Here is a 23,761-nt window from a genome sequence, read left to right as displayed (position 1 = left end):
ATCTGTATAGCCTTAGCCGTAACTTCTTGTGTTATATATATGAGTTACGTGGTACGTGAGTTCATTTTCTTTTGTTCATTCTTTATTTCTAATATATTTATTTATTATATATATAAATAAAAAGAATTGGATGATGGTGAAGTTTAATTATTGTTGTTTCAGGCGTATTTAATCATCCATGATGTAATCAAAGACATAAAAACTTGATATGCAACTTCAAGAATGAGGAGTGATTGAAGATGATCAAGCAATCCCTTAATTCCTTTCCCTTTGCTCAAATTTACATTATTCTTTTTGACAACAAAATAAAATATTACATATTAGTTACATTTTTAGTGGATATGATAGAAATATCGCTTTCTTTTTCTTTTGGAGAAGCCTGTAGTAACCTTTTTTTTTTCTTTTCTTTTTTTCTTTTTAGCTGATTATGTACAAGGGATCTGTTTCTACCAAAAAAGGATGAACCTTTTTTCTTTTTTAAATATGAAGTCCTTTATTAAATAAGCGAAAGAAATCAAGCTGAAGCTCTCAAAAATTTCGAAAGCGATACAGCCATTTCAATTAGGATAAATATTGTGATAAATTCAACTACATGATTAACTACAATCACATAATTTTGAGCATGATTTAAATGAACCATTTACCCAAGTGAATTCACCATTTCCAAACAATTTTTATGATTCTTAGGGAAAATTGGTGTGCATGAAACAATTTTTATGATTCTTATCAACATAGCCCTTCTAATGAAAAGTTAATTAGAAAAGAAAAATCCAAACAATTTCACCCAATAAGAAAAGAAAAATAGTTTCAAGTATCCTTTAATTTCAGCCAAAACTCAAAGCAAAATTAATAAACTAGAAGCATACAATTAATATGAAGAAACATACATATATCAATCTAGAATGGTGCATTTTATTAAAATCAACATAACCCTTCTAATGAACAGATAATTGGAAGCATATGTCTCCATACCATGGTCATTAGAAGCATATATCACTTAACCCAAAAATAAGGTTTCAAGTATAACCCTAATTTGAACCAGAAATGCATTATTATTATTATAAAAGAAAACCTACAAAGTCACTCAAGAAATATTCTCCATATGCAAAACAATGAATAACGAGTTCCAGCTTCACACAAATATATTTGGGGACCTGAAACAAGAATCATAATATTTTTTAATTAAAATAGCATACTAATGAATGAAACACTGAATAATGAGTTAATATTCTTTGTTACCAATTTGATCCCAATAACGTAAATTTCAATAACTCATGCATGCATGGAGATTAATTAAACTTTAACTATCACCTTAATTTCATTTCAATAACATGAAAGTAAATTCTCTTCATTAAGATTCTAGAATTAATTAAACTTGATCAATATATAAATCAGAAAGCCAAAACAAAGTATCCCTTAATAAAAGAATTCATCAAGAATGTTCTGATGAGTCCAATGATGATGAAAACTACTAACCGGACTCGGAGGTGGTATTTGCATCTGTCATGGTGACGGAGTAACAGAGGGATTATTACTTGCTGATGATTCTAATGTATCCGGTGGAGATCCCGATGAGACGGGTGAAGGGTCTGATGACGCGACGGGTGAAGGGTCTGAGGAGTTCAATGAATTGTCTGATGAGACCGGTAAAGGGTCTGATGAGCTCGATGAAATGTATGCGGCGGTGATGCTGATGATTTGTCCTTGTGACTGTGAACTTCCTGGCGGTGGTTCTTGGATTGAAAGATGTCGCTTTGGTGATGATGGCTGAGGATCTTGGAGTGGATGTTTTCGCTTTAGTGGAGAGTTTTCAGGTGATGGTTGTGGCTGTGTTGAAGAGTATTGGGGTGATAGCAAAGGAGAGCCAGGTGGTTGTTGCAGCTGCGACGTGGCGGCTGGTGATGGTTGATGCTGCGACATGGTGGCTGGTGATGGTTGATGCTGCGACGTGGCGGCTGGTGATGGTTGATGCTGCGACATGGTGGCTGGTGATGGTTGATGCTGAGACGTAGGTAAGTGCGTCGGTGATTGTGGCAGTGGAGAGTTGTTTGGTGGCAGTGATTGTTGTTCAGATGAAGTTTGTTGTGGCGGTGGAGAGTTGTTATGATCCATGGTGTGATTTCTCAAGAATTCAATGGTATCTTGGATTTGATTATATAGTGTGTCAGAGCTTCAATAAACTGACTAACGGTATTTTAGTTAGTTAGTTAGTTGCATATATATGTCACTTACTAACTGTATTTTTGTTAGTTACATTTTGGGCATATACAATAGAGTAATTTATAGCATCAATTTCTGCTGCAGAATTACAATGAAAGATGACTTGAATTAGCTTCACAAAATATTATCAAATACAATGTTCGTTATCCCAAATGAAAGAAAAGTATATAAGCAAATTTGACAGTAATCCAATTATTCAGCTTGTTATTGTTAGTGAATCGTTATTCAGTTATACAACCGGTAAACTAATTAACTATCAATAAAACCGTTAGTGAGTTAGTAATATCAGAATATTTTATAAATTTTCCTCAAATAAACCATTAAGTTGTATCGGTGCTTTGTGATTGTGAGTCAGAAACCCTTAATTTGTATCAGTTCTGCAGTGATTGTGAGTAAGAACACTACTAAAAAAACTGTTTTCGGTTTTAAATGAGCGAAATTTTCGTCTCAAATCCGTCCCAAAATCGTGTGAAACTTTTATGACATGTTCCAACAAAGTTTTTTTTCGACAAATTTCGCACGAATTTCCTTAAAAAAACTCATCCGTCCCAAAACTGTGAAATTTTGAGACAGATTTCCGACGGCTAATATTTTGTGAAAATTTTATATCCCGCGTATCCACATCAAAATTTCCCTCGTGTGTAATGCTTCCTCTCATAACCATCTTTACTCTTCCATAACCCTAAAATCAATTTCACAATCAATTTCTCAAACTCTTCAATCAATTTCTTCCAAAAATTTGTACCATTTCTCAAGCTCTTCAAGGTTAGCTTCTCTTCTCTTCAGATTTGAGGTTCTCAGCTTTTTTTTTTTTTTTTCAATCCGTGGTGGCATTATCAACAACTCAAGGGGCGTACATTTCCCTTGTTGAAGGGGTGAAAGAGGCCATATGGTTGAAAGGTATGATTGGTGAGTTAGGAATTACTCAAGAATGTGTGAAGATACATTGTGATAGTCAAAGTGTCATTCACTTAATTGGCTAATCATCAAGTGTATCATGAGGGGACTAAGCACATTGACATTCACTTGCACTTTGTTAGAGACATGATTGAATCAAAAGAGATTGTGGTGCGTGGAAAAAGTGGCATTGAAAGAGAATCCGGCGGATGTGTTTACCAAGTCATTTCCTAGATCAAGGTTCAAGCATTGCTTGGACTTGATCAAGTTTGATGAAGAGTAATTCCCTTTTGGAGAGAGCAGCATGGTGGCTGATGGTTAAATTGACATCACCACCAAAGGAGGTAATTTTAGGGTTGAGTGTCTTTGTAGTGAGGATCTCTTGGGTTGGGAAACATTGTAAACATCTTGGGCAGTGAGATTTCACCATTGGAAGGATCAAAAATCTTCCTTTTGTGTTTTCTCTTAGGATTCATTGAGATTGTGGGTGACACAAAAAGGGTAGAAATTAGGTCTTGTTCTTGTGTAAGCTTATAAGGTAATTTCTTGTAACTCTTTTGTAACACTTTCATCATAGTGGATTGGAGGGCTGCTCTCTCCCTAAGATTAGTTCATATTGGACCGAACTGGGTCAACAATCTTTGAGTGTTTGTTCCTTTCTTTCATTGCTTATCTTTATTGCTTTGATTATGCTTGTGGTGTTGCTCTACACTTAGATTTAGGTCTTTTTTTGTTGTTGTTGCTTGGAGACGCTTTATCTATTGATTACCACTTCCTTTGCTCCACACATCTTTGTTATTCATTGGTGTGATTTTGTCCGAATTCACAACAGTATTATTCTGTACTCAAATTTTGTTGGTTTATTTTGTGTCCTGCACGCGATGCTTGTCAAGTTATTGATTTCTTGAAGTAGAGAGTTTGTTGCATATTGAGCTTAATGATGTTGAAACGTGTGTTAATTCTTACAAACTTTGAATAAATTAATTATGCACTATTGATGTTTGAAATTGTTTTAAAATTATTTGATAAAATTTTGTTTAAAGAGTTGATAAGTGTAAAATTTACTTAAAATCCAATTCATTATTAGGGCATTTGATAGCTTGTTTTGCAAGAAATCTTATAAAATTCCCAATTCTCCCATTACAGCTCTCGAAAACGAAAAGAAAACGTTTAAATTTTACTTGAAAAAGTACATGGAGTATACCATTTTCTGTATTTCGATTTGTTTGAAACTACACTTTAATTCAAATAGGAATTTTTTTTAGAAGGGTTCACTTGTCATATAATTGTTGGTGATGTCATGTTACCCTTGAGGAATTGCAAGTAATTTACACAATAATGAATGAGAATTAGCGATATGAACCAATTTGCAAGTGATATCAACGAACTAATTTTTACTTCACTTACAAATTTAGGGTATGTGGCTTATTTTCATTACTTGTTGGATAAATTGCCCACTATCTCAATGAAACCCTAACGAACCGCAAATTGGTTAACCAGTACCATTCCATGATACTTTTAAGCATTGGTTCACAATATTTTAGAGAGAATTCGCAAAAAATGGAGTATTAAAAAACCGCAAATATCATGACATGACTTTTTGAAACAGATCTATCGACGATTTTTTTAAGAGGCGAATTACAAAGCGTGGTGAGCTGCGTATCCGAGCCAATACGATTTACTTTAGAAAAATCATATATGTTTAGTGGTGATATCCATAAACCTATTTTCCTACAACTGAAACAGTTGGTTAACGACAGTAAAAAATGCGGTTAATGTAGTTGAGTTGATGATTAAGAAAGTGGTTAATGTAATTGAGTAAATAAACAATTCAATTAGGATAAATCTATGAACTAGAAGCATACAATTAATATGAAGAAGCATATATAAATCTAGAATGGTGCATTTTATTAAAATCAACATAGCCCTTCTAATGAACAGATAATTGGAAGCATATGTCTCCATACCATGGTCATTAGAAGCATATATCACTTAACCCAAAAAAGGAGTAGACAAAAATAAGGTTTCAAGTATCACCCTAATTTGAACCAAAAAAGCATTATTATTATTATTATAAAAGAAAACCTACAAAGTTACTCAAGATTAATTCTCTTGCTAAGTAATACTCCAAAGTCCAAATTGCAAAAGAGTTCCAGCTTCACATAAATATATTTGGGCACCTGAAACAAGAATCAAACTATTGCATATGAGTACTTTAATTAAAATAGTATATATACTAATTAATGAAACACTGCATGAGTTAATATTCTTTGTAACCAATTTGATCCCAATAATGTAAATTTCAAGAACTCATGCATGGAGATTAATTAAACTTTAACTATCACCTTAATAACATGAAATTAAATTCTCTTCATTAAGATTATGAAATTAATTAAACTTGATCAATATATAAATCAGAAAGCCAGAATTAAGTATCCCTTAATTAAAGAATTCATGAAGAATGTTCTGATGAGTCCAATGATGATGAAAACAACTAACCGGTTATGGTGACGGAGGAATAGAAGGATTATTTGTTGCGGTTGATTCTAATAAATCCGGTGGAGAGCCTGATGAGACGGGTGAAGGTTCTGATGTAGAATGATGAGGAAGAGATGGTGGTGCAAGAACATTTTCCAGCTGCGGTGGTGGTTGTTGACATGGTGGTGAAATAATGTTTTCTTGCTTCGACGGTGAATGTGGTGGTGAATCCAGTGGCGCCAGAACATAAGCAAAATTAGGATATAATTGAAGAAATATTAATCGTTCTGGTGACTCATGCCATGGTCGAGGTTTTCCCTTACGACCTTCTTCGAGTTGTGGAAGTTTGGAAGAATCTTGATAATTTTCTTGCTGCGGTTGAAGACATGGTGGAAAATCTTTACCAGGAAATATATCTTGAAACCATGACTGTGCTTGAGAATCTTCTATTTCATCAAATGACTTGGGTTCTGATTCTTGCGGCTGCGGCTGAGGGGCTTGTTGCGGTGGTTGCAACGGCAGTGCAGGAGAGTTGGCTGATGGCTGCATTGGTGGAGGAGATTTGTGCGGAGGATCCATGCGGCTGAGGAATGGAAATGAATGGTATATCGATCACTCTCTCAAGTATGCAATATCTAGTGGTTTTATGTTGAGAAAGTAGTATAGGGAGAATATTTTGGTGTCATATATATATATATATATATATATATATATATATAACCGATTATAACGGTATTATAGTTAGTCAACGTTGTTTCTGACTAATATTTAATTTTAGTAGACACTTTTTTTTTTAATAATATTAGCTCAATATTTTTTTTTTACATTAATTCAATATTTCATTATGTTTTTATCTCTCTCTTTATACGGTATCGTCGATCTATCATATGCATCACATACTCACTCTATTTTTTTCTCTCTCAAGATGTTGAGTACGTGTACACAAATCATTTTTCTTTAATCAATTAACGATGTATAGACAAAAAGGCATTAAAAGATTCATGCACAAGAATTAAATCACAACGAAAGGGAACATAAATCATAATCACAAAAAAAATGTATAAATATAAAGAACGAATATACCGAATTTATGCTAAAACTAAATAACAAGTGAAGAGAATATATCGATTTTTTAGTGGTTTCCTCAATCTTCTTCGTTATGGAGTACATCCATTTTTCGTAGAAAAATCTAGAACATTCTACTATGATTGAATGTTTTCATGAAGTGCTACAAGGTGTGATTACAAGTAATTAACGAATTGTGTGAGTCTTTAAACCAAAAGATCATCAAGAACCTAAACCACTTGTTGGCAAGATCACCTTTAACTTTATCCAGTTCCGAGATCCATGAACTTGACACCTTAATCTCTCAAATCTTCAATCCTATGAGATCATTCGACAATCTTCATCAATATTCCTTTTTCGGCATAGACTCCTTCGATTTTCGTCAGAATTGATGAACTAGAATAAAAAACCCTAGCTTGTTGATAACAAATTTAGCAAGTGCACCAAGCCGCAACAAATAATAAAGTAGTAAATTATCGTCTCTATAGGGATTGTTGTCAACTAAGCAATACTCTATACCTAATATAAACTAAGAAAGCATTTAAAGGGGTTTAAGGGTTTTAACTTTTGGATTGTGTGCTGGATGCGAGTGGTAGTATGCAAAAAAGTAAAAAGAGTTGTTTAAGAGGTTAGATAGCGATTATGATTATTTGAATCCCATATATTTTCTTTGAAGGGTTAATGCAATATTCAATACCAAATATGGTAAAGTGCTTGATAAACACAAAAAATATGTTGATTATGAAATTGTGATTAATCTACGGAATGACTTATTGTAAATGTGCTTAACTAGAGCGGTACTAGGTGAATTCTCAAAAGATGTAGCATAAATCTAGCTCCATACTTATAAACCCTCAAGAATTGCCTCGTTAGAGAGAAATCAATACAAATCACACTACTTAACTAGAAGATTAGATTTCTACTCTAAAATGACTATAACCAAAGAAAAATATTCAAAAGAAAATTAATAAAATAGTGAAATTCTTTTTCTGTCCCCAGCTAACATTTTAAGACAAACCAGAAACAACATTGCAAACAATCAGAACAAGGTCAGACTCCTAATTCTAAGCAGCCTCCGATTCTTTCAATTCCCCGACAAAACATGTCGATCATCGTCAAAGTTTTCTATATGACAATTCAGTATTCACCTTTACCATCACTTCAGATCTTTCAGGTCTCTCGATCGGGTCTTTAATATTGGAGTCATCATAGTAATTTATTTAAAATTCATAGAAAATTACATGTGAGGTCGATGAATAGGTAAAAGGAAATTAATATAAGCACAAAAATACTAAAGAATGCTCGATAGACATAGAGACCGCACGATAGAGAACTCATTTTGCATACATATTTACGCGCCATTAGATAGAGAACTCAACTAGATTTGAATAGTCCTGAGTAGGATACACTGTACTCGCCACAAATTCTTAGCCTGAAATTTGAAATCACAATTGGTCACCTAAAATTGATATATTAAAGTAAAATTGTGCAGAATATTAAAACAAAAATCGACAACTTTTTCATACATTTGCATGAGTACTAAAATTAATGATGAAACACATTAGTTTAAGTTCCTTCGAATTCTATCCATAGTACTCCAATTAAGTAGAGGATACCGTGACAACATTTGATTGCGGAAGAGAGTCTTGCGGTGGTTGTGGAGAGTCATCCCGTGGTGATCGTTGTTCTTTAGCCACCTATTTTCCGTTTGGATCCATAGCGGTTTCTGACTCACAATCACTGCAGAACTGATACAAATTAAGGGTTTCTGACTCACAATCACAAAGCACCGATACAACTTAATGGTTTCTTTGAGGAAAATTTATAAAATCTTCTGATATTATTAACTCCCTAACGTTTTTTTTTTATAGTTAGTTATTTACCGGCTGTATAACTGAATAACGGTTCTCTAACTAGCTGAATAATGGATTACTGTCAAATTTGCTTATATACTTTTCTATCATTTGGGTTTATGAACAATGTATTTGAAATGATATTTTGTGAAGCTAATTGAAATCGTCTTTCATTGTAATTCTGTTGCAGAAGTTGAAACTATAAATTTCTGCTTTGTGGCTTTATTATCATTCTAAGAAATTATTAATCGCTGATTTAACTATAATTTTATAAGCACTTTCTAAAACATCATAGCGATGTTGTCTCTAGACATAGAAGCTCATAATTCTCGTTGTAATACAACTATGACAGTGACATGATCCGAGCCGATCTGAAAATAACAGCCGACTTTAAGGTAAATTATATCTTTCCTTCCGTCTAGGCACAAAGCGTCCTATAACTCGAGTGATTAACTTTACAGGGTTAAATAGAAAGATAATGTGCATCAAACTCATTTAAGTTCATTATGATTTAAGATAATGTGTTGATTTCATGTCTTATTTTTTATTCTAAAGAGATATTCAATTTCAATTAATATATGAAGTTCCTCTCTAAAAGATGTGTGTATATCAGTTGTTTTCATCCCAAAGTGCAACTAACAACAATTAGTCAGTGACATATATGCAACTAACTAACTATCTGAATCATTTCAGTCAGTTACATATATGTAACTAACTAACTAACTAAAATACCGTTAGTCAGTTAATTGAAGCTCTCACACACACACACACTATATATATATATATAATCAAATCCATGTTACCATTGAATTCTTGAGAAATCACACCATGGATCATAACAACTCTCCACCGCCACAACAAACTTCACCTGAACAACAATCACAGCCACCAAACAACTCTCCACCGCCACAATCACCGACGCACTTACCTACGTCGCAGCATCAACCATCACCAGCCGCCACGTCGCAGCATCAACCATCACCAGCCACCATGTCGCAGCATCAACCATCACCAGCCGCCACGTCGCAGCTGCAACAACCACCTGGCTCTCCTTTGCTATCACCCCAATACTCTTCAACACAGCCACAACCATCACCTGAAAACTCTCCACTAAAGCGAAAACATCCACTCCAAGATCCTCAGCCATCATCACCAAAGCGACATCTTTCAATCCAAGAACCACCGCCAGGAAGTTCACAGTCACAAGGACAAATCATCAGCATCACCGCCGCATACATTTCATCGAGCTCATCAGACCCTTTACCGGTCTCATCAGACAATTCATTGAACTCCTCAGACCCTTCACCCGTCGCGTCATCAGACCCTTCACCCGTCTCATCGGGATCTCCACCGGATACATTAGAATCATCAGCAAGTAATAATCCCTCTGTTACTCCGTCACCATGACAGATGCAAATACCACCTCCGAGTCCGGTTAGTAGTTTTCATCATCATTGGACTCATCAGAACATTCTTGATGAATTCTTTTATTAAGGGATACTTTGTTTTGGCTTTCTGATTTATATATTGATCAAGTTTAATTAATTCTAGAATCTTAATGAAGAGAATTTACTTTCATGTTATTGAAATGAAATTAAGGTGATAGTTAAAGTTTAATTAATCTCCATGCATGCATGAGTTATTGAAATTTACGTTATTGGGATCAAATTGGTAACAAAGAATATTAACTCATTATTCAGTGTTTCATTCATTAGTATGCTATTTTAATTAAAAAATATTATGATTCTTGTTTCAGGTCCCCAAATATATTTGTGTGAAGCTGGAACTCGTTATTCATTGTTTTGCATATGGAGAATATTTCTTGAGTGACTTTGTAGGTTTTCTTTTATAATAATAATAATGCATTTCTGGTTCAAATTAGGGTTATACTTGAAACCTTATTTTTGGGTTAAGTGATATATGCTTCTAATGACCATGGTATGGAGACATATGCTTCCAATTATCTGTTCATTAGAAGGGTTATGTTGATTTTAATAAAATGCACCATTCTAGATTGATATATGTATGTTTCTTCATATTAATTGTATGCTTCTAGTTTATTAATTTTGCTTTGAGTTTTGCCTTTTCTTTTTGGGTGAAATTGTTGGATGTTTCATGGAGACATATGCTTCTAATTAACTTTTCGTTATGTAGATAATAACTATAAAAATTGTTTAATTGGACACTAATTTTCCCTACGTATGTGATACCTTGTTAATTCACTTGCGTAAATGGTTCATTTAAATCATACTCAAAATTATGTAGTTGTAGTTAATCATGTAGTTGAATTTATCAAAAATTTTATCCTAATTGAATTGTTTATTTACTCAATTACATTAACCACTTTTTTAATCATCAACTCAACTACATTAACCACATTTTTTACTGTCGTTAACCAACTGTTTCAGATGTAGGAAAATAGGTTTATGGATATCACCACTAAACAAATATGATTTTTCTAAAGTAAATCGTATTGGGTCGGATACGCGGCTCACCACGCTTCGTAATTCGCCTCTTAAAAAAATCGTCGATAGATCTGTTTCAAAAAGTCATGTCATGATATTTGCGGTTTTTTTATACTCCATTTTTTTGCAAATTCTCTCTAAAATATTGTGAACCAATGCTTAAAAGTATCATGGAATGGTACTGGTTAACCAATTTGCGGTTCGTTGGGGTTTCATTGAGATAGTGGGCAATTTATTCAACAAGTAATGAAAATTAGCCACATAAGTAAATTTATAAGTAAATTTTTAAGTGAAGTAGAAATTAGTTCGTGGATATCACTTGCAAATTTATTCATATGGCTAATTCTCATTCATTGTGTAAATTACTTGCAATCCTCAAAGTGAGGTGACATCGCCAACAATTATATGACAAGAGAACCCTTAAAAAAATTCTTATTTGAATTAAAGTGTAGCTTCTTCTGTAATGAGCAATAGTAATGTAGTTCAAACAAATAAATATACAGATAGGCTAATGCTTAACACAGCGAAAACCCATTTCACGAGTGGCATCGCGAGCAAAAGTTCCACTATGTTTGTTGAATATTTCGAAAAATTAACCCCGCCACCTGCGTGAATTCTGGACTATACCAAGATTTGATTGGTCCAAAAAAATTACGTGAAATTTTCGGGAACAATTCTTTCCCTTTAAATAGCACTGCTCATACCGAAATTGGTATAATCCATATGTACTTTTTCAAGTAAAATTCAAACGTTTGGTTTCATTTTCGAGAGCTATAATAGGAGACCTTCGTAACAAAACAAAACAAAACAAAACAAAAAAAAAAAAAAACATTTTTTTCCCTTGGTAAACCTTAACAAAAGTACTCAAAACATAGTTATCTAATATTTACTAGGAAAATTGGGAATTTTATAAGATATCTTGCAAAACAAGCTATCAAATTAATGCCTAATAATAAATTGGATTTTAAGTAAATTTTACACTTATAAACTCTCCCCAACTTAATATTTTGCTTGTCTTCAAACAAAAATCCTATCAAATAATTTTAAAACAATTTCCAACATCATTAGTGCTGAATTCATACATAGTTTGTAAGAATTAACACACATTTCAACATCATTAAGCTCAAAGTGCAACAAACTCTCTACTTCAAGAAATTAATAACTTGACAAGCATATAAGAACAAGCGTGCAGGACACAAACTAAAAATACTCAAGAGTTATATAACAGAAAGGCTTTTATTAGTTAACATCAAAACTCACTGAAAGAAGAATTAAAGCAAGTCTAGAACAATTAGTACTAGAAACATAAAAACATTAACCAAATAATTAAGGTGTTTTAAATTGATCAAGAGATTCAGTACTAGTAATGCATACTAACTAACTATATCTATCAATATGACATAAAATATTTTCCACATACTTTCTCTCCAAGAAACCACTAAACATTACATAATTGAGAGAGTGATCGATATATAAGATTCAAGGATTCTCCGCACAAATCTCCTACACTAAAGCAGCCATCAACCAAGTCTCCTCTTCCACCGTTGCAACCACCACCACAAGTCTCTCAGCCGCAGCCGCAAGAATCAGAACCCAATTCTTTTGATGAAATAAAAGATTCTCAACACAGTCATGGTTTCAAGAAATATTTCCTGGTCGAGATTCTTCCAGACGTCCACAACTCGATTCCAATGAAACACGTACACTCCTCGGATTAGGCGTGTCCCGGTGTTAGACATATGTCGTGTCCGACACTGACACGACACCGACACTTGTAATTGCACTAAATTATGTGATTTTCTCAAATTATTAGCTGTGTCGGCGTATCAGTGTCCGTGTTGTATCCGGTGTCGGTGTACGTATCCGTGCTTCATAGCTCGAAACAGTTCTTTGAGCCAACCGTCTACCATCGCATAAATAATTTTTATCCATATAGTTATTTTTTTGTTCTGTTCAATGTTAATTAAGATTAGATATAAGTATGATATGATAAGGGAATACATCATCTTATTTCACGGCACATTCATATGTATATGTTCTTTATTTCAATTCCACTTACAAACGTAAATTATAGGAAATCCATTTCAATTATATGCTAGTATAAAATCCGTTATATCCTCTTAGTATTGGCCATTCCACATAGTAATCTTTGCCTAGAGATATTAGTGCTGGTGGATTTGATTCTGTAAGCAAATTGACTAATAATATATGTAATTTCAGTCAAGGTAGTCAAAATCGGGATTTTACTTCAGGTCGAAAGGGAGTAAGCAAAATTGGGACTCATAAAATCGCAATCAAAATCGAAGGATTTCACTCAAGGACTTTTGTAGAATCGTTATAGAAAATTGTAAAATCGCAATCAAAATCGATGGATTTTACCAAAAAAAAAATAATACCAAATATATGTTATGAATGGTAAATAGTCATAAATGACTTAGTTTATAAGAAATCGTAAAGTCGCAATCAAAATCGATGGATTTTGCTTATTTTGGGATTCTACTATGGATTTAAGTCGTTGAAGGTGAAGAAAATCGCAAAATCCTGGATTTTATGATTTAAGTTGGAATTTTGACAACAATGTCAGTTGTTGCTCTGAGTGATCTTTGCCTAAGTATGCCATATCCTACTAGTACTATTATGAATTATTTTAAGTGTCTATAACATGAATATATTTTTTTGCTACATTTATGAATTATTTATTACTATCTACCAGATCTATTTTTTCTACTACATGAATATATTTTTTTGCAAAAAAGAAAAAAAAAAAAAAAAATCAGAGAATTCTACTACATGAATGTTGATTTCAGACATTTGGATATAATGGTTTACATGAATGCTGAATTCAAACATTTGAAAATTATGGTTTCTATGAATATATACTCATTATACATATATACATATATAATTTTTTACATGAATGAATTTTAAAATAATCGAAAGTGTAATCAGGGTAGAAGAGTGATATGAAATTGAAATACCACAAACTGCAACCAGTGCTACGCATATTCAATTGTTATAGACTCAGAAAGATTGTGAAAAAACTGAACTAAATTTGCTCGAATCAATATTTATAAAATTACACAGCCATTGTATCGTTTTGTCACAAATTAAACAGATATATATACATAAAGTTAGCAAACAAATTAAACAAGCACACAAATAGAAAACATATATACTAATAAATTAGGAAGACATGCATCCAATTCCATGCCTTGAAGTAGGAAAAATAAGGAACAAACCGCTACAAATTATTCCAACCATCAAAGGAAAACTCTCCATAACTTGATCCATCTCTTTTTCATGTCCAGGAAATAAACAATTAGTAACCCTATAATCCGAAAAAGCGATAGCCACAAACACCATAACCGACATAACCGCATGCACGAAATCTTGAAACCCAACTTTGTACTTGTCATCATTAGGAACCAAAACAGTGAGTCCCGGTTTAAAAACAGACAACCCGTTCCGAGTAGCAAAACCATAGTAAACGTTACCATCCGCGCCGTGAAAACTGTCGGTAAAGTGAAAGAAGAAACAAGAGAGTGCACACATGATTAAGAGGAAATGGATCATGATGGTATGAACATGAGTGCATTGACCATTTCGGTAGATTGAAGGAAGGACCATTTCGAATGTTATGAGTGTTCCTGTTGGAAGGAAGTTTCCGAGTAAGGATGTTTTTGAGAGGGTTTTTTGGACACCTTTTGCCATTATGGCGCGACGTTTCTTGCCAGGTTCCGGTGGATCGAAAGGCTGGTGTGTGACGCCGCCTATGGCCTCTTGTGGTGGAGGAGTTGCATTGTAGACTTTGATCCCAATTTCTTGTTGAGTTTGTTCCATATTTGATTATTTGTGAAGAGCGTGTGATGTGATACAATATTGGTGATTGTGAATCAATGAAATGGATTTGAATGTTGGTTATATAGTGCAAAGTACATCCGTATCAGTTTAAATTTTTTGAGCAGTTGGTTAACCAATTGTTATTTTAACTTGTAACTTAAATATGTTGAACGTTGAAGTTAGATGCAATATTTTAAAAAACGATCCGGCCAGTTTACCGGGAACCCTAGTCTGGTTTGATTCGGTCATGTCAAGTGAACCCAAGGGCGTATCTGGACTCTCAATATCGGTGAGGCATAATTTTTTGTCAAATAATTAAATAAAACGTACACATGTTCTAAGCAGTGGCGGAGCCCTTCATGGGCTAAGGTGGGCCACGGCCCACCCGGAAAAATAAAAAATTAACGATTATAGATCTATTTTGCAACATTTTATACAATTTTGTGTCGGTTCTAGATTTTGGTTGATCCAAATTCCCGCAAAGTGGTGTAGTGGCCCACTCGAAAAATTTAAATAATTTAATTATAGGTCTGTTTTGCGAGACATTAAACAATTTTTCAACGGTTATAGTTTTCCGAGATTTTAAAAGTGACATACATGATTTTTTTTTATACTTATACGCATGTTAGCGGAGGCTTATAGACCTTCAGATTTGCATGGGTTTCAAATCTCCCGCATATTGTCCTGTCAACTGAAAATTCTCTAGTTAACAGTTGTAATGTACAAAAAAAAGTTTCATAATTTATAGTAGTTGTTAAATATGTAATTATTTAAGTATTCACCCAAACTTTTTAGTCAAATTCTGTCATTTCAACTTCGTACTTTATGCGTATTACAACTTTAATTTGTGTTTATATATTATAATTAATTTTAGTGGCCCACCCGAACTTTTTTTTCTAGCTCCGCCACTGGTTCTAAGCACATTAAACAGTCTTATGTGTAGAATAATATGTTATGAGATGAGACTATCAAACCTGATTGGTTGTTCTGAGCATGAACAATGAAAGGAAGAGTCAAACAAAGTAGAAACACTATAAGCTGAAAGTGTCTTGCCATAAGAGAACTTGAAAACTTGTTTCACACTCAATCTGATATCATAAAGTGTCTTGACAAAGATCAGTGGCAGAGCCAGAATTTTTTTGGAGCCTAGGCAAAATAAAACAACGATAAGTTTTAGTGACAGCCGCAACCGTAGGTAGAGGTCCATAATGTTTTTAAAATGGTCTCCTTAGAATTACCTACGGTTTTTTCCGTAGGTAAAGGTGGAAAACATGCAATGACAGTCATTTGGCAATGACAGACAGATTTAGCTACGGAAATTTTCCCTATAGTGACGGATTTTGGCCGTCACTAAAAGTCAAATTTCTTGTAAATTTTTCGTAGCGATACAAAGAAAGTATGGGTTGATCCCGGGCGCGTGCTCGGGCTAACTGGGGGGTAAAATCGTCCATGCCAAAGATGTTTTTTTAAGCCACTAAACATGCATTTTTCACAATATTCATCATCGGCTATCACTACATTCATTCATTCTCAATACCTTATGTTCATTTTTTTTAATTTCCAATCATTCACTACATTTTTTTTAAGACATTCATTTGATCAATGGCAAGCATGTCTTTGAAAGATCAATTCATTCATTTCCAAAATAAATCCTAACTAAAAATACACAAGAATGTGCAAAATCAATTCCAAATAATATAATACTACAAATTTATTTAGTTTTAATTCGATCTTCGTTCAAATCGGGCAATAAACGAAGTGTTGCGTTACATTACATTCTCCATAAGGATGTGATATCATCATGATGTTGGATTTAAATTAAATTCATGAAAGTTTGTCGAAAATGTTGGCATTGAAATATCTTATACTTGGTGTAAAAAATTGCAAGTCTCTATGAAAACTCAAAATAATGAAGAGAACACATTTTGTATTATATCAAATCAACTATACATGCTCTCACATCAAATTCATTCATATAAGATGAGTAAGGACATAAAGGAATGCATTCAAATATATTCTTTTGAACTTAATCCTATTACTCTGTCAACTGATAAGTTTCAATTGACAATGGAATATGATCAAGCTCAAAACAACATCTAAGAAATGCATTCCCTTATTGCTTCCAACAATTAGTAAACAAGTTGCCTAAATGGAAGTAAGTAAATAAATAAATAAAAAGTGTTTAAAATTATGAACACAATTAATTTAAACATTTTATCTTGTGTTTTCCATCGACATTTATGTCATTACGCGTATTATGTGTGCGGAAAGAGGAGCAAAACACATTGGAAATAGTTGTTGAATTTAATGGAACCATAGATAATATAAACATAGGAAAATGGAGTAATATAGGGAATAGGCACAAGCAATTATTGCGTGTACATGACAAAGTGGTGTGTATGGTTATGTGTGGTTAGTGTCGAAAAGTGGGCTAGTTATAGTTATAATTAGAGAAGCACAAAACACATTGGAAAAAGATGTAAAATTTATTGCAGTCATTAGTAATATACATATAGGAAATAAGAGTATTATAGAGAAAGGCGCAAACATTTATTTTATATACATGGGAAAGTATATTTTATTTCCTTATCTTAATCCGTATTTTTAATTTAGTATATTTTATTTCCTTATCTTATTCCAGAAATTACAAAAAATATGGGGGTGCATACCTTGATCTTAAAATCGTGTGTGATTATGTGTGATTTAGAGTACAAATACTCCCTTCATTTTTTTTATTTTTTGATGTTTTAACTCTTGGCACAAGTCTTAAGAAGTAATTAAAGTATATAAATATTTGTATTTTTTAGGGTAAAAAGTTTTTATTTATAATTAAATTCACATACGATAAGTCAAATGTCATAAGTCATTTAAAAGTTTATGGTGTCTTTTTCAACAAGGGTGACCTTGGGAAAAAATATTAAATATATTAAAACATTAAATATTTTGAAATTTAATTGAAGTCCTAAAACATCAAAAGACAAAAATGGAGGGAGTATGCATTTAAAGGACACATCGGAAAAATATGTAAAATTTAATTCAACCATTGGTAATATAAATAAACATAGAAAATTGGAGTATTTTTGGGAATGGGCAAGCAGTTATTGCACATTCGTCGGAAATTAGTCTATGTGGTTATGTGTGGTAAACTTAGTTTAGTGGAAAAAATTTCATCATTTGGTTGGATGCGCACATTTATAAGACGGGACGGGGAGGGTTTTCAACAAGTTATGGTTAGAAATAAAGGGATTCATTTATCGACCATATTGAAATGTACAATAATATCATGAAGCACTATAAAAATTACTTTTAGTATTATTATTGATTTAATCTACCACCATAATCATACATAAACTCAATGTTTGGTACAATCCGTGGGTTTAAAGGATATAGTCTTTTTATTTAGGTCAAATCCAACTAAAAAGTTTTGTTGCACTACATTACCAAATATCGCAAGACTAGAAAAATTTCCACCAGAAACAAAAGCAAAGCAGATAACTTCGTCAGTAATTGGATAAAAGGTGTTTAGAGCATTCAAATGGACCTCCGACCCACTAAAATGTGCAGTGATTATTAGAACCTTCGTCAGTAATGTTGTTGATGTCGTTTGATAGCAAAGATTGAACTGTTGACTGGGATCCTTAACACGCTTTAACTTAACCATATCCAACACTACAGATTCTAACCTAGAATAAACGTCCTTTGGTAAAATAGTCATCGTTGTTCCTGAATCAATGATGGAATTTCCACGGTTATCAGAGTTCTCCAGTTTTATAATGTGATCTCCCACACTAAATGCTTCCAAACTTACAAAGTAACCATTTTCCTCTTTTATGGGAGTTGAAACAGTTCCAAGTCCAGAAACCGTTGATTTATCTCCAAAATGTAATTTGCTTGAAACGTTTTCCTTCGAAAATAATGGAACTAGACAATAAGAAAATTTTCCACCAATTGAAGAATTCAATTGGGATATAAAAGACAAAGGCCCGCGTGCAAGGCCAATATTTCCTGAGACATACCCCTCTAATGGCCCCTGATTTCTATGCCCACATCCAATCACAATATTTTTGAATGAGATAGGAGTGCCATTGTTAGAGTTCAAAGTAAGAGTGTCGACACCAAGATCTCCTTGCGAATACCCATCACCATATGTATATTTATATTCACATATCTTTTAATCTTTGGAAGAGCAATGCCCATCTGCATTTTTGCATATGGGAGAAGTGCATGGAATGGTTTTGTAGGTTGATGATTTTGAAGGGTGAAACATTGGTGATGTTTGGTTTAAACATGGTTTGCACGGCTTACATTGAAACCAAATGTTATCATTTCCTGTATCAATAAGACTGTAAAGTTGAAATGGAGGGGTACCAATTGAATAACTCATTACATATCCAGCACCCATAAATGATGATAAAGGCACATCTTGAATTTTATTTGGGGAAAAAGAAAACACATGGTTGAGATAACGAACACGGTTGATGGAATAGTTCAAAATACTTGAAATTCGTTGGATTTGAGTTTCTTTAGGATTGTAAAATGGTGATCTTGAGGAGATTGGATGGATGAGTTCTACATTAAAGCCATGGTTTTGAGTCTTAGTGAGAGATAATCTACAAAAGCAAAATAGTAGAAGAACAAAAGATGAATAAAATCTCATTGTTAAAATAACCATGAGATCAATATTTGTGGTTTGTGACCACGAAGGCATTGTAAGGTTGTATTTATAGGATTATCATTCAACAATTATATTATTTTATTGGTAATGCTATCCAGTGCCCCTGCCCAGGGGCACTGGTTAAGGAACAATAAAAATAATTGATTCCACTTAATTTATTTTATTTTTTTTGGCTTTCGCACTGGTTTCCAACCCACCAATGGTGAACGACTAATCCGGCTCATGCGTAGAGGCATGCGCACTGGCCAAGTGTTGTTCCCCCTGGGAATCTAACCCGGTATTCCCCGGATACGTCCTTGGAAGGAGCTCCTTGCCACTGGAGCCCAAGCAACTTGGTTCCACTTAATTTACTTTAATTAAAATGAAAAATTGGTCAACTTAATTAAAATACGAATGGTTGTATTCAATATTCATTAAACTCCATCAATATGATTTTGTATTTCATACTTTAATTGGATATGTTTTATCTTTGTAATTGCAAATTTATTTTGGACTAGTGTTTGTCTTATTTTAATTATTTCTACAGCTTTTAATTAAAAAAAAAAAAAACAATAGTTTTTTTCACCGAAAAAAAGTTATGGAAAAAAATTGGTTTGAGTATAGGCTTTACAGTGAATTGGCTTGCAAGAAAAAAATGATTAAAAAAATCATTGAAAAAAAAACTCGGTTGGAGTAAAATTCACAAGAAGAGAAAAAATTGTTAAGATATGAAAGGAAGCAAGGGGACTAAAAAAAAAAGGATTCTAAAAAGTTCACAAGAAAAAAAAATGAAAGGAATAGTATCTTTCTAAAGATATTAAATGCAGCGTTTTCCTATTTTAATTAAGTTGATAAACTTTTCACTTTAATTGAATGAAATTAAATGAGACACATTAATATTATTGTTCCCTAATCAATGCTTCGGAGGCACCGGTTAGCAACACCCTTATTTTATAATTTACTATAAATTGTAATCAATAGTGTTTTTCCTCACGGAACATAAAATACTATAAATTATTTTTTATGGTTCCAACGTGATGTGATTTTTATTACTACCTCCGTCCCTAATTATAAGACCCTTTTGAGATTTTTTTTTTGTCCCTTTTTATAAGACCCATTTACTATTTCCAACTATATTAATTATTTCTTTACACACATGCCCCTATTTATTATACATCTTTTTCTTCAATCAGCAATAAATATAATGTTGAAAACATAAGCCAACCCTCTTTCTTAAAGGATAAAATTGTAAAAACAATGGTAATTACAAACATATTTAATACAAATATTCACTATCTTAAATTCTTAATTCCCGTTATTTTTTCAAAAGGGCCTTATAATTAGGGACGGAGGTAGTACTATTTTTTTTTTTTTGTAATATAATGATTTAAATAATAAAAAATATTTTTTTTAATTAATTTTGAAAATTTATTCAATAAATTTATCTATAAAAACGTATAAATTCATAAATTAGAAAATAAAATATATTGTTAAGTTTTTTATTAAAAATGTAGTTGACTTAACCTAATAAATTATACAACAATTAAATATAATAATTCATACAAAAAATAATTAAAAAAATATTAATATTATATATTTTACATATTTAAATAATTATTAATTACAACAATTACTTAAACCAATATATTGAAAGCTCTTTTAAAGGTGAAGGAAAAACAAGAAAATGGGGGTTTGAATTGTGTTGATCATTTTAAACTTTTGCATTAGTCAAGTTATGAAAGAGTCTTTGTTCAAACATGGATCACTAATGTCTTTCAAAGGATGTAATAAGGCCAAGTTAAAATATTTATTTTGTTTTGTAGGAATTGTTAAAAAAGACTTTGAATAAAGGAACATTTATTGACTTTTTACAACTGTACCAACTATATACAAGAATTTACATCATATGTACGATGATGGACTAAATTTGCAAGTGCACCAAATCGTAACAAATAATAAAGTAGTAAGTTTATCGTTCTCTACAAGGATTGTCATTCAACTTAGTAATTATTAAAACTTATTTCAAAGGCGAAAGTAATAAAAAGTGAATAGAATTGCAAGGTTGAATTGTCATTCCGAATGCAAGATTAGGTTTTTGTGATTCAGATGATTAATGACAATTATGGTATCTTTGAATCCCCCCTTCGTCTTTATTGGAATTATCTTTTAAGAAACCAAAGAACTTATGTGGTGCTACTTTGATGTAATGAATCCCAACGATAAAACTCGTACAAAGTTTCTTAAAATAACTATTGTAGGACCAACCAGAGTCATGTAATACGTTGTCTAAAGAAAGTGTGATGACGAAAATAATTCAAACCTGAAACTTCCTAACCTCTATAAGAAGTGGTAATTAGAAAAGCCAATGAAACTAGTAAAATTTTGGGTTTTCAGGGCCTACTTTAATCCTACAGATCAATCCTAAAGATAACACGCGGAGTTAACCAATTGACAAAGCATTAATGAATGGGAATAATCTGAAGGTGAGAAAAATACAAGAAGGAGGTTGAATTGAGTTGGCTTTTTATGATTAATTTTTTTGAGTGTTAAGTCTTGATCAGAATCTAAGGTATAAAGATTCTGATACAGAGTATGAATGCAACAGATTAAATACAAAACACTAAGTTAAAGAGACAGAGATAGAGAGAAAGCAGGAACAAAGGAATTTTATATTTGTTCCTCCCACAACAGAGGAGTAGTCCAGTCTCATTGCACTTTCAATGGATTTCACTATAATCACTCTAAATTACAAATTGCTCAAGGAGACTTCCAAGAGACTTATCTTTGCTCAATCACAACTGCTCAAGACTTCTTGCTTTAGGACACCACCTAAAGACTTCTTACTCGAGGACAACTCCAAGAAACTTCCCTTTGCATAAGCACAACTGCTTAAGACTTTCCCTTGCTCAAGGACAACTCCAAGATACATCTTAGGTGCTCAAGGTTTAATCAAAAGACTTATATACTCAAGCACGTAGGCGAGAGACTTTCTAAAATGTTTGCACAACTGCAAACAAGTTAATTTGTTCTTACACTAGATTTAACAATGGTAGTGTACCCTGAACAAATGAACAAACTCCTTAGGATTTTTAAGATATAGACTTGAAAATATATCCCAAGTGTTTTGCACTATTTGATTTGACAGAGTAATGACACAGTAAAATAGTAGAGTCTTGTTACTTCTTTTTCAGGTCTTCAACTTCTTATATAGGTAGTGATTTGAGAGACGTTGAAGAAGAGTGTCAGTGAAAATAGAGTTGTTGAGAAGCTTTGATCAATAATGTTGGCCCTTTGCTAGATATGGATAATTTCGTTGGAAAGTCCTTTGATGAAAGAAGAATTATCCATTGCATTCTCTTTGTTGTTGAGGTCATTTGTCTGGCTGCACATGTAAACAAAATAGGATAAAAGAACTGCTCTATCAAATATTATGATAGAGACATATGATTGGTAATCAACGGTTGGATTTAAAAAGAACACATGGCATACCGTGGACTCACAACATATGATAACTTCCATCTTCATCTTCTTCCATCTTCATCTTCATATATCCTTCATCAACCTTCATAAAAAAATCAAATTTTTTTTTAAAATCCAATTTTTTTGCTATCTCTAGTTTTCCCCTTTTCTGTTTTGTCTATTTCATTTCGTTTTTGCTATTTCCAGTTTTCCCCTTTTCTGTTCACAAAATGCATCACTATGCATCACTACAATTTGAAATTAATCCCCCGTTTAGTTCTCCACACCAGCACTAATCACAATCCATTAGAGAATTGAAATTGAAAGGCATAGTAAGAAGGAGTTGATTGAACAAATCGATGAAACCTAATTCATCAACATCCCAATTATCACTATCACAATCAATTAAGGTTTTATCAATGACCCAGAAAGAAAAATATATAACTACTAAATTTTCAATGTTCGCTAGGCAAATTCGTTCCTGGACTAGCGAACAAATCCTCAATGTAATTTTCTTTTCAAAAATTAGCAAATTCGCTAGTCGAATAGGTCCTCGCCTAGAAAATTTTGTAGAAAACAGGGTTTTTAATTTCAATTTCGGTATCCATGAAAGGATTTACTTCTTTCAAAATTTAATTTGATAATAATTAATTAAAACTAAAAATACTGAAAATAAAAGGCATAAAATTCAAAACTAGGTTGCTTTCGAATAAGCACTTCTTTTACGTTATTAGTTTAAAACATGTTTGACCAGGGTGGCCAAAAGGATACATACAACACATCATACTTCTTCTTCCTTCACTTTGAGAGGAATTCCATGAACTTGAGAT

At 32.7% G+C, this 23,761-nt stretch overlaps 5 protein-coding genes across 5 annotated transcripts; 1 reads left to right on the top strand and 4 right to left on the bottom strand.

The window, feature by feature from the left end:
- Nucleotides 1–1,503: 1,503 nt before the first annotated feature.
- LOC112422070 (proline-rich receptor-like protein kinase PERK10) lies at nt 1,504–2,112 on the bottom strand. The gene has a single exon (XM_024784803.1). It carries the CDS (start codon nt 2,110–2,112, stop codon nt 1,504–1,506), a length of 609 nt encoding a protein of 202 aa, XP_024640571.1.
- A 3,507-nt stretch (nt 2,113–5,619) lies between these two features.
- LOC11423425 (early nodulin-75) lies at nt 5,620–6,174 on the bottom strand. The gene has a single exon (XM_003614040.1). It carries the CDS (start codon nt 6,172–6,174, stop codon nt 5,620–5,622), a length of 555 nt encoding a protein of 184 aa, XP_003614088.1.
- A 3,167-nt stretch (nt 6,175–9,341) lies between these two features.
- Nucleotides 9,342–9,920, top strand: LOC112422069 (pollen-specific leucine-rich repeat extensin-like protein 2). The gene has a single exon (XM_024784802.1). The coding sequence runs from the start codon at nt 9,342–9,344 to the stop codon at nt 9,918–9,920; it is 579 nt and encodes a 192-aa protein (XP_024640570.1).
- A 4,241-nt stretch (nt 9,921–14,161) lies between these two features.
- LOC11431589 (protein DMP9) lies at nt 14,162–14,818 on the bottom strand. The gene has a single exon (XM_003614037.1). The coding sequence runs from the start codon at nt 14,816–14,818 to the stop codon at nt 14,162–14,164; it is 657 nt and encodes a 218-aa protein (XP_003614085.1).
- Nucleotides 14,819–18,170: 3,352 nt separating this feature from the next.
- Nucleotides 18,171–19,220, bottom strand: LOC11431588 (aspartic proteinase CDR1). The gene is made up of 2 exons (XM_024784801.1): nt 19,124–19,220; nt 18,171–18,940 (listed from the first exon to the last, which is right to left on the bottom strand). The coding sequence occupies exons 1-2, from the start codon at nt 19,218–19,220 to the stop codon at nt 18,171–18,173; spliced, it is 867 nt and encodes a 288-aa protein (XP_024640569.1).
- Between the last annotated feature and the right edge of the window lie 4,541 nt (nt 19,221–23,761).

Source organism: Medicago truncatula, chromosome 5, assembly GCF_003473485.1.
Source record: "Medicago truncatula cultivar Jemalong A17 chromosome 5, MtrunA17r5.0-ANR, whole genome shotgun sequence".
Lineage (NCBI taxonomy): Eukaryota > Viridiplantae > Streptophyta > Magnoliopsida > Fabales > Fabaceae > Medicago > Medicago truncatula.
The sequence above is the reverse complement of the archived record's forward strand: the minus strand, read 5'-3'. Positions and strand labels throughout refer to the sequence as shown.

Bases quoted from the DNA above. Each gene is read 5' to 3' on its own strand.
- LOC11423425 (XM_003614040.1), bottom strand. From the start codon at position 6,174: ATGGATCCTCCGCACAAATCTCCTCCACCAATGCAGCCATCAGCCAAC.
- LOC112422069 (XM_024784802.1), top strand. From the start codon at position 9,342: ATGGATCATAACAACTCTCCACCGCCACAACAAACTTCACCTGAACAA.
- LOC11431589 (XM_003614037.1), bottom strand. From the start codon at position 14,818: ATGGAACAAACTCAACAAGAAATTGGGATCAAAGTCTACAATGCAACT.
- LOC11431588 (XM_024784801.1), bottom strand. From the start codon at position 19,220: ATGGGTGCTGGATATGTAATGAGTTATTCAATTGGTACCCCTCCATTT. The intron at 18,941-19,123 runs GTAAGCCGTGCA...ATTCGCAAGGAG, and splicing joins TGATAACATTTGGTTTCAAT to ATCTTGGTGTCGACACTCTT.
- LOC112422070 (XM_024784803.1), bottom strand. From the start codon at position 2,112: ATGGATCATAACAACTCTCCACCGCCACAACAAACTTCATCTGAACAA.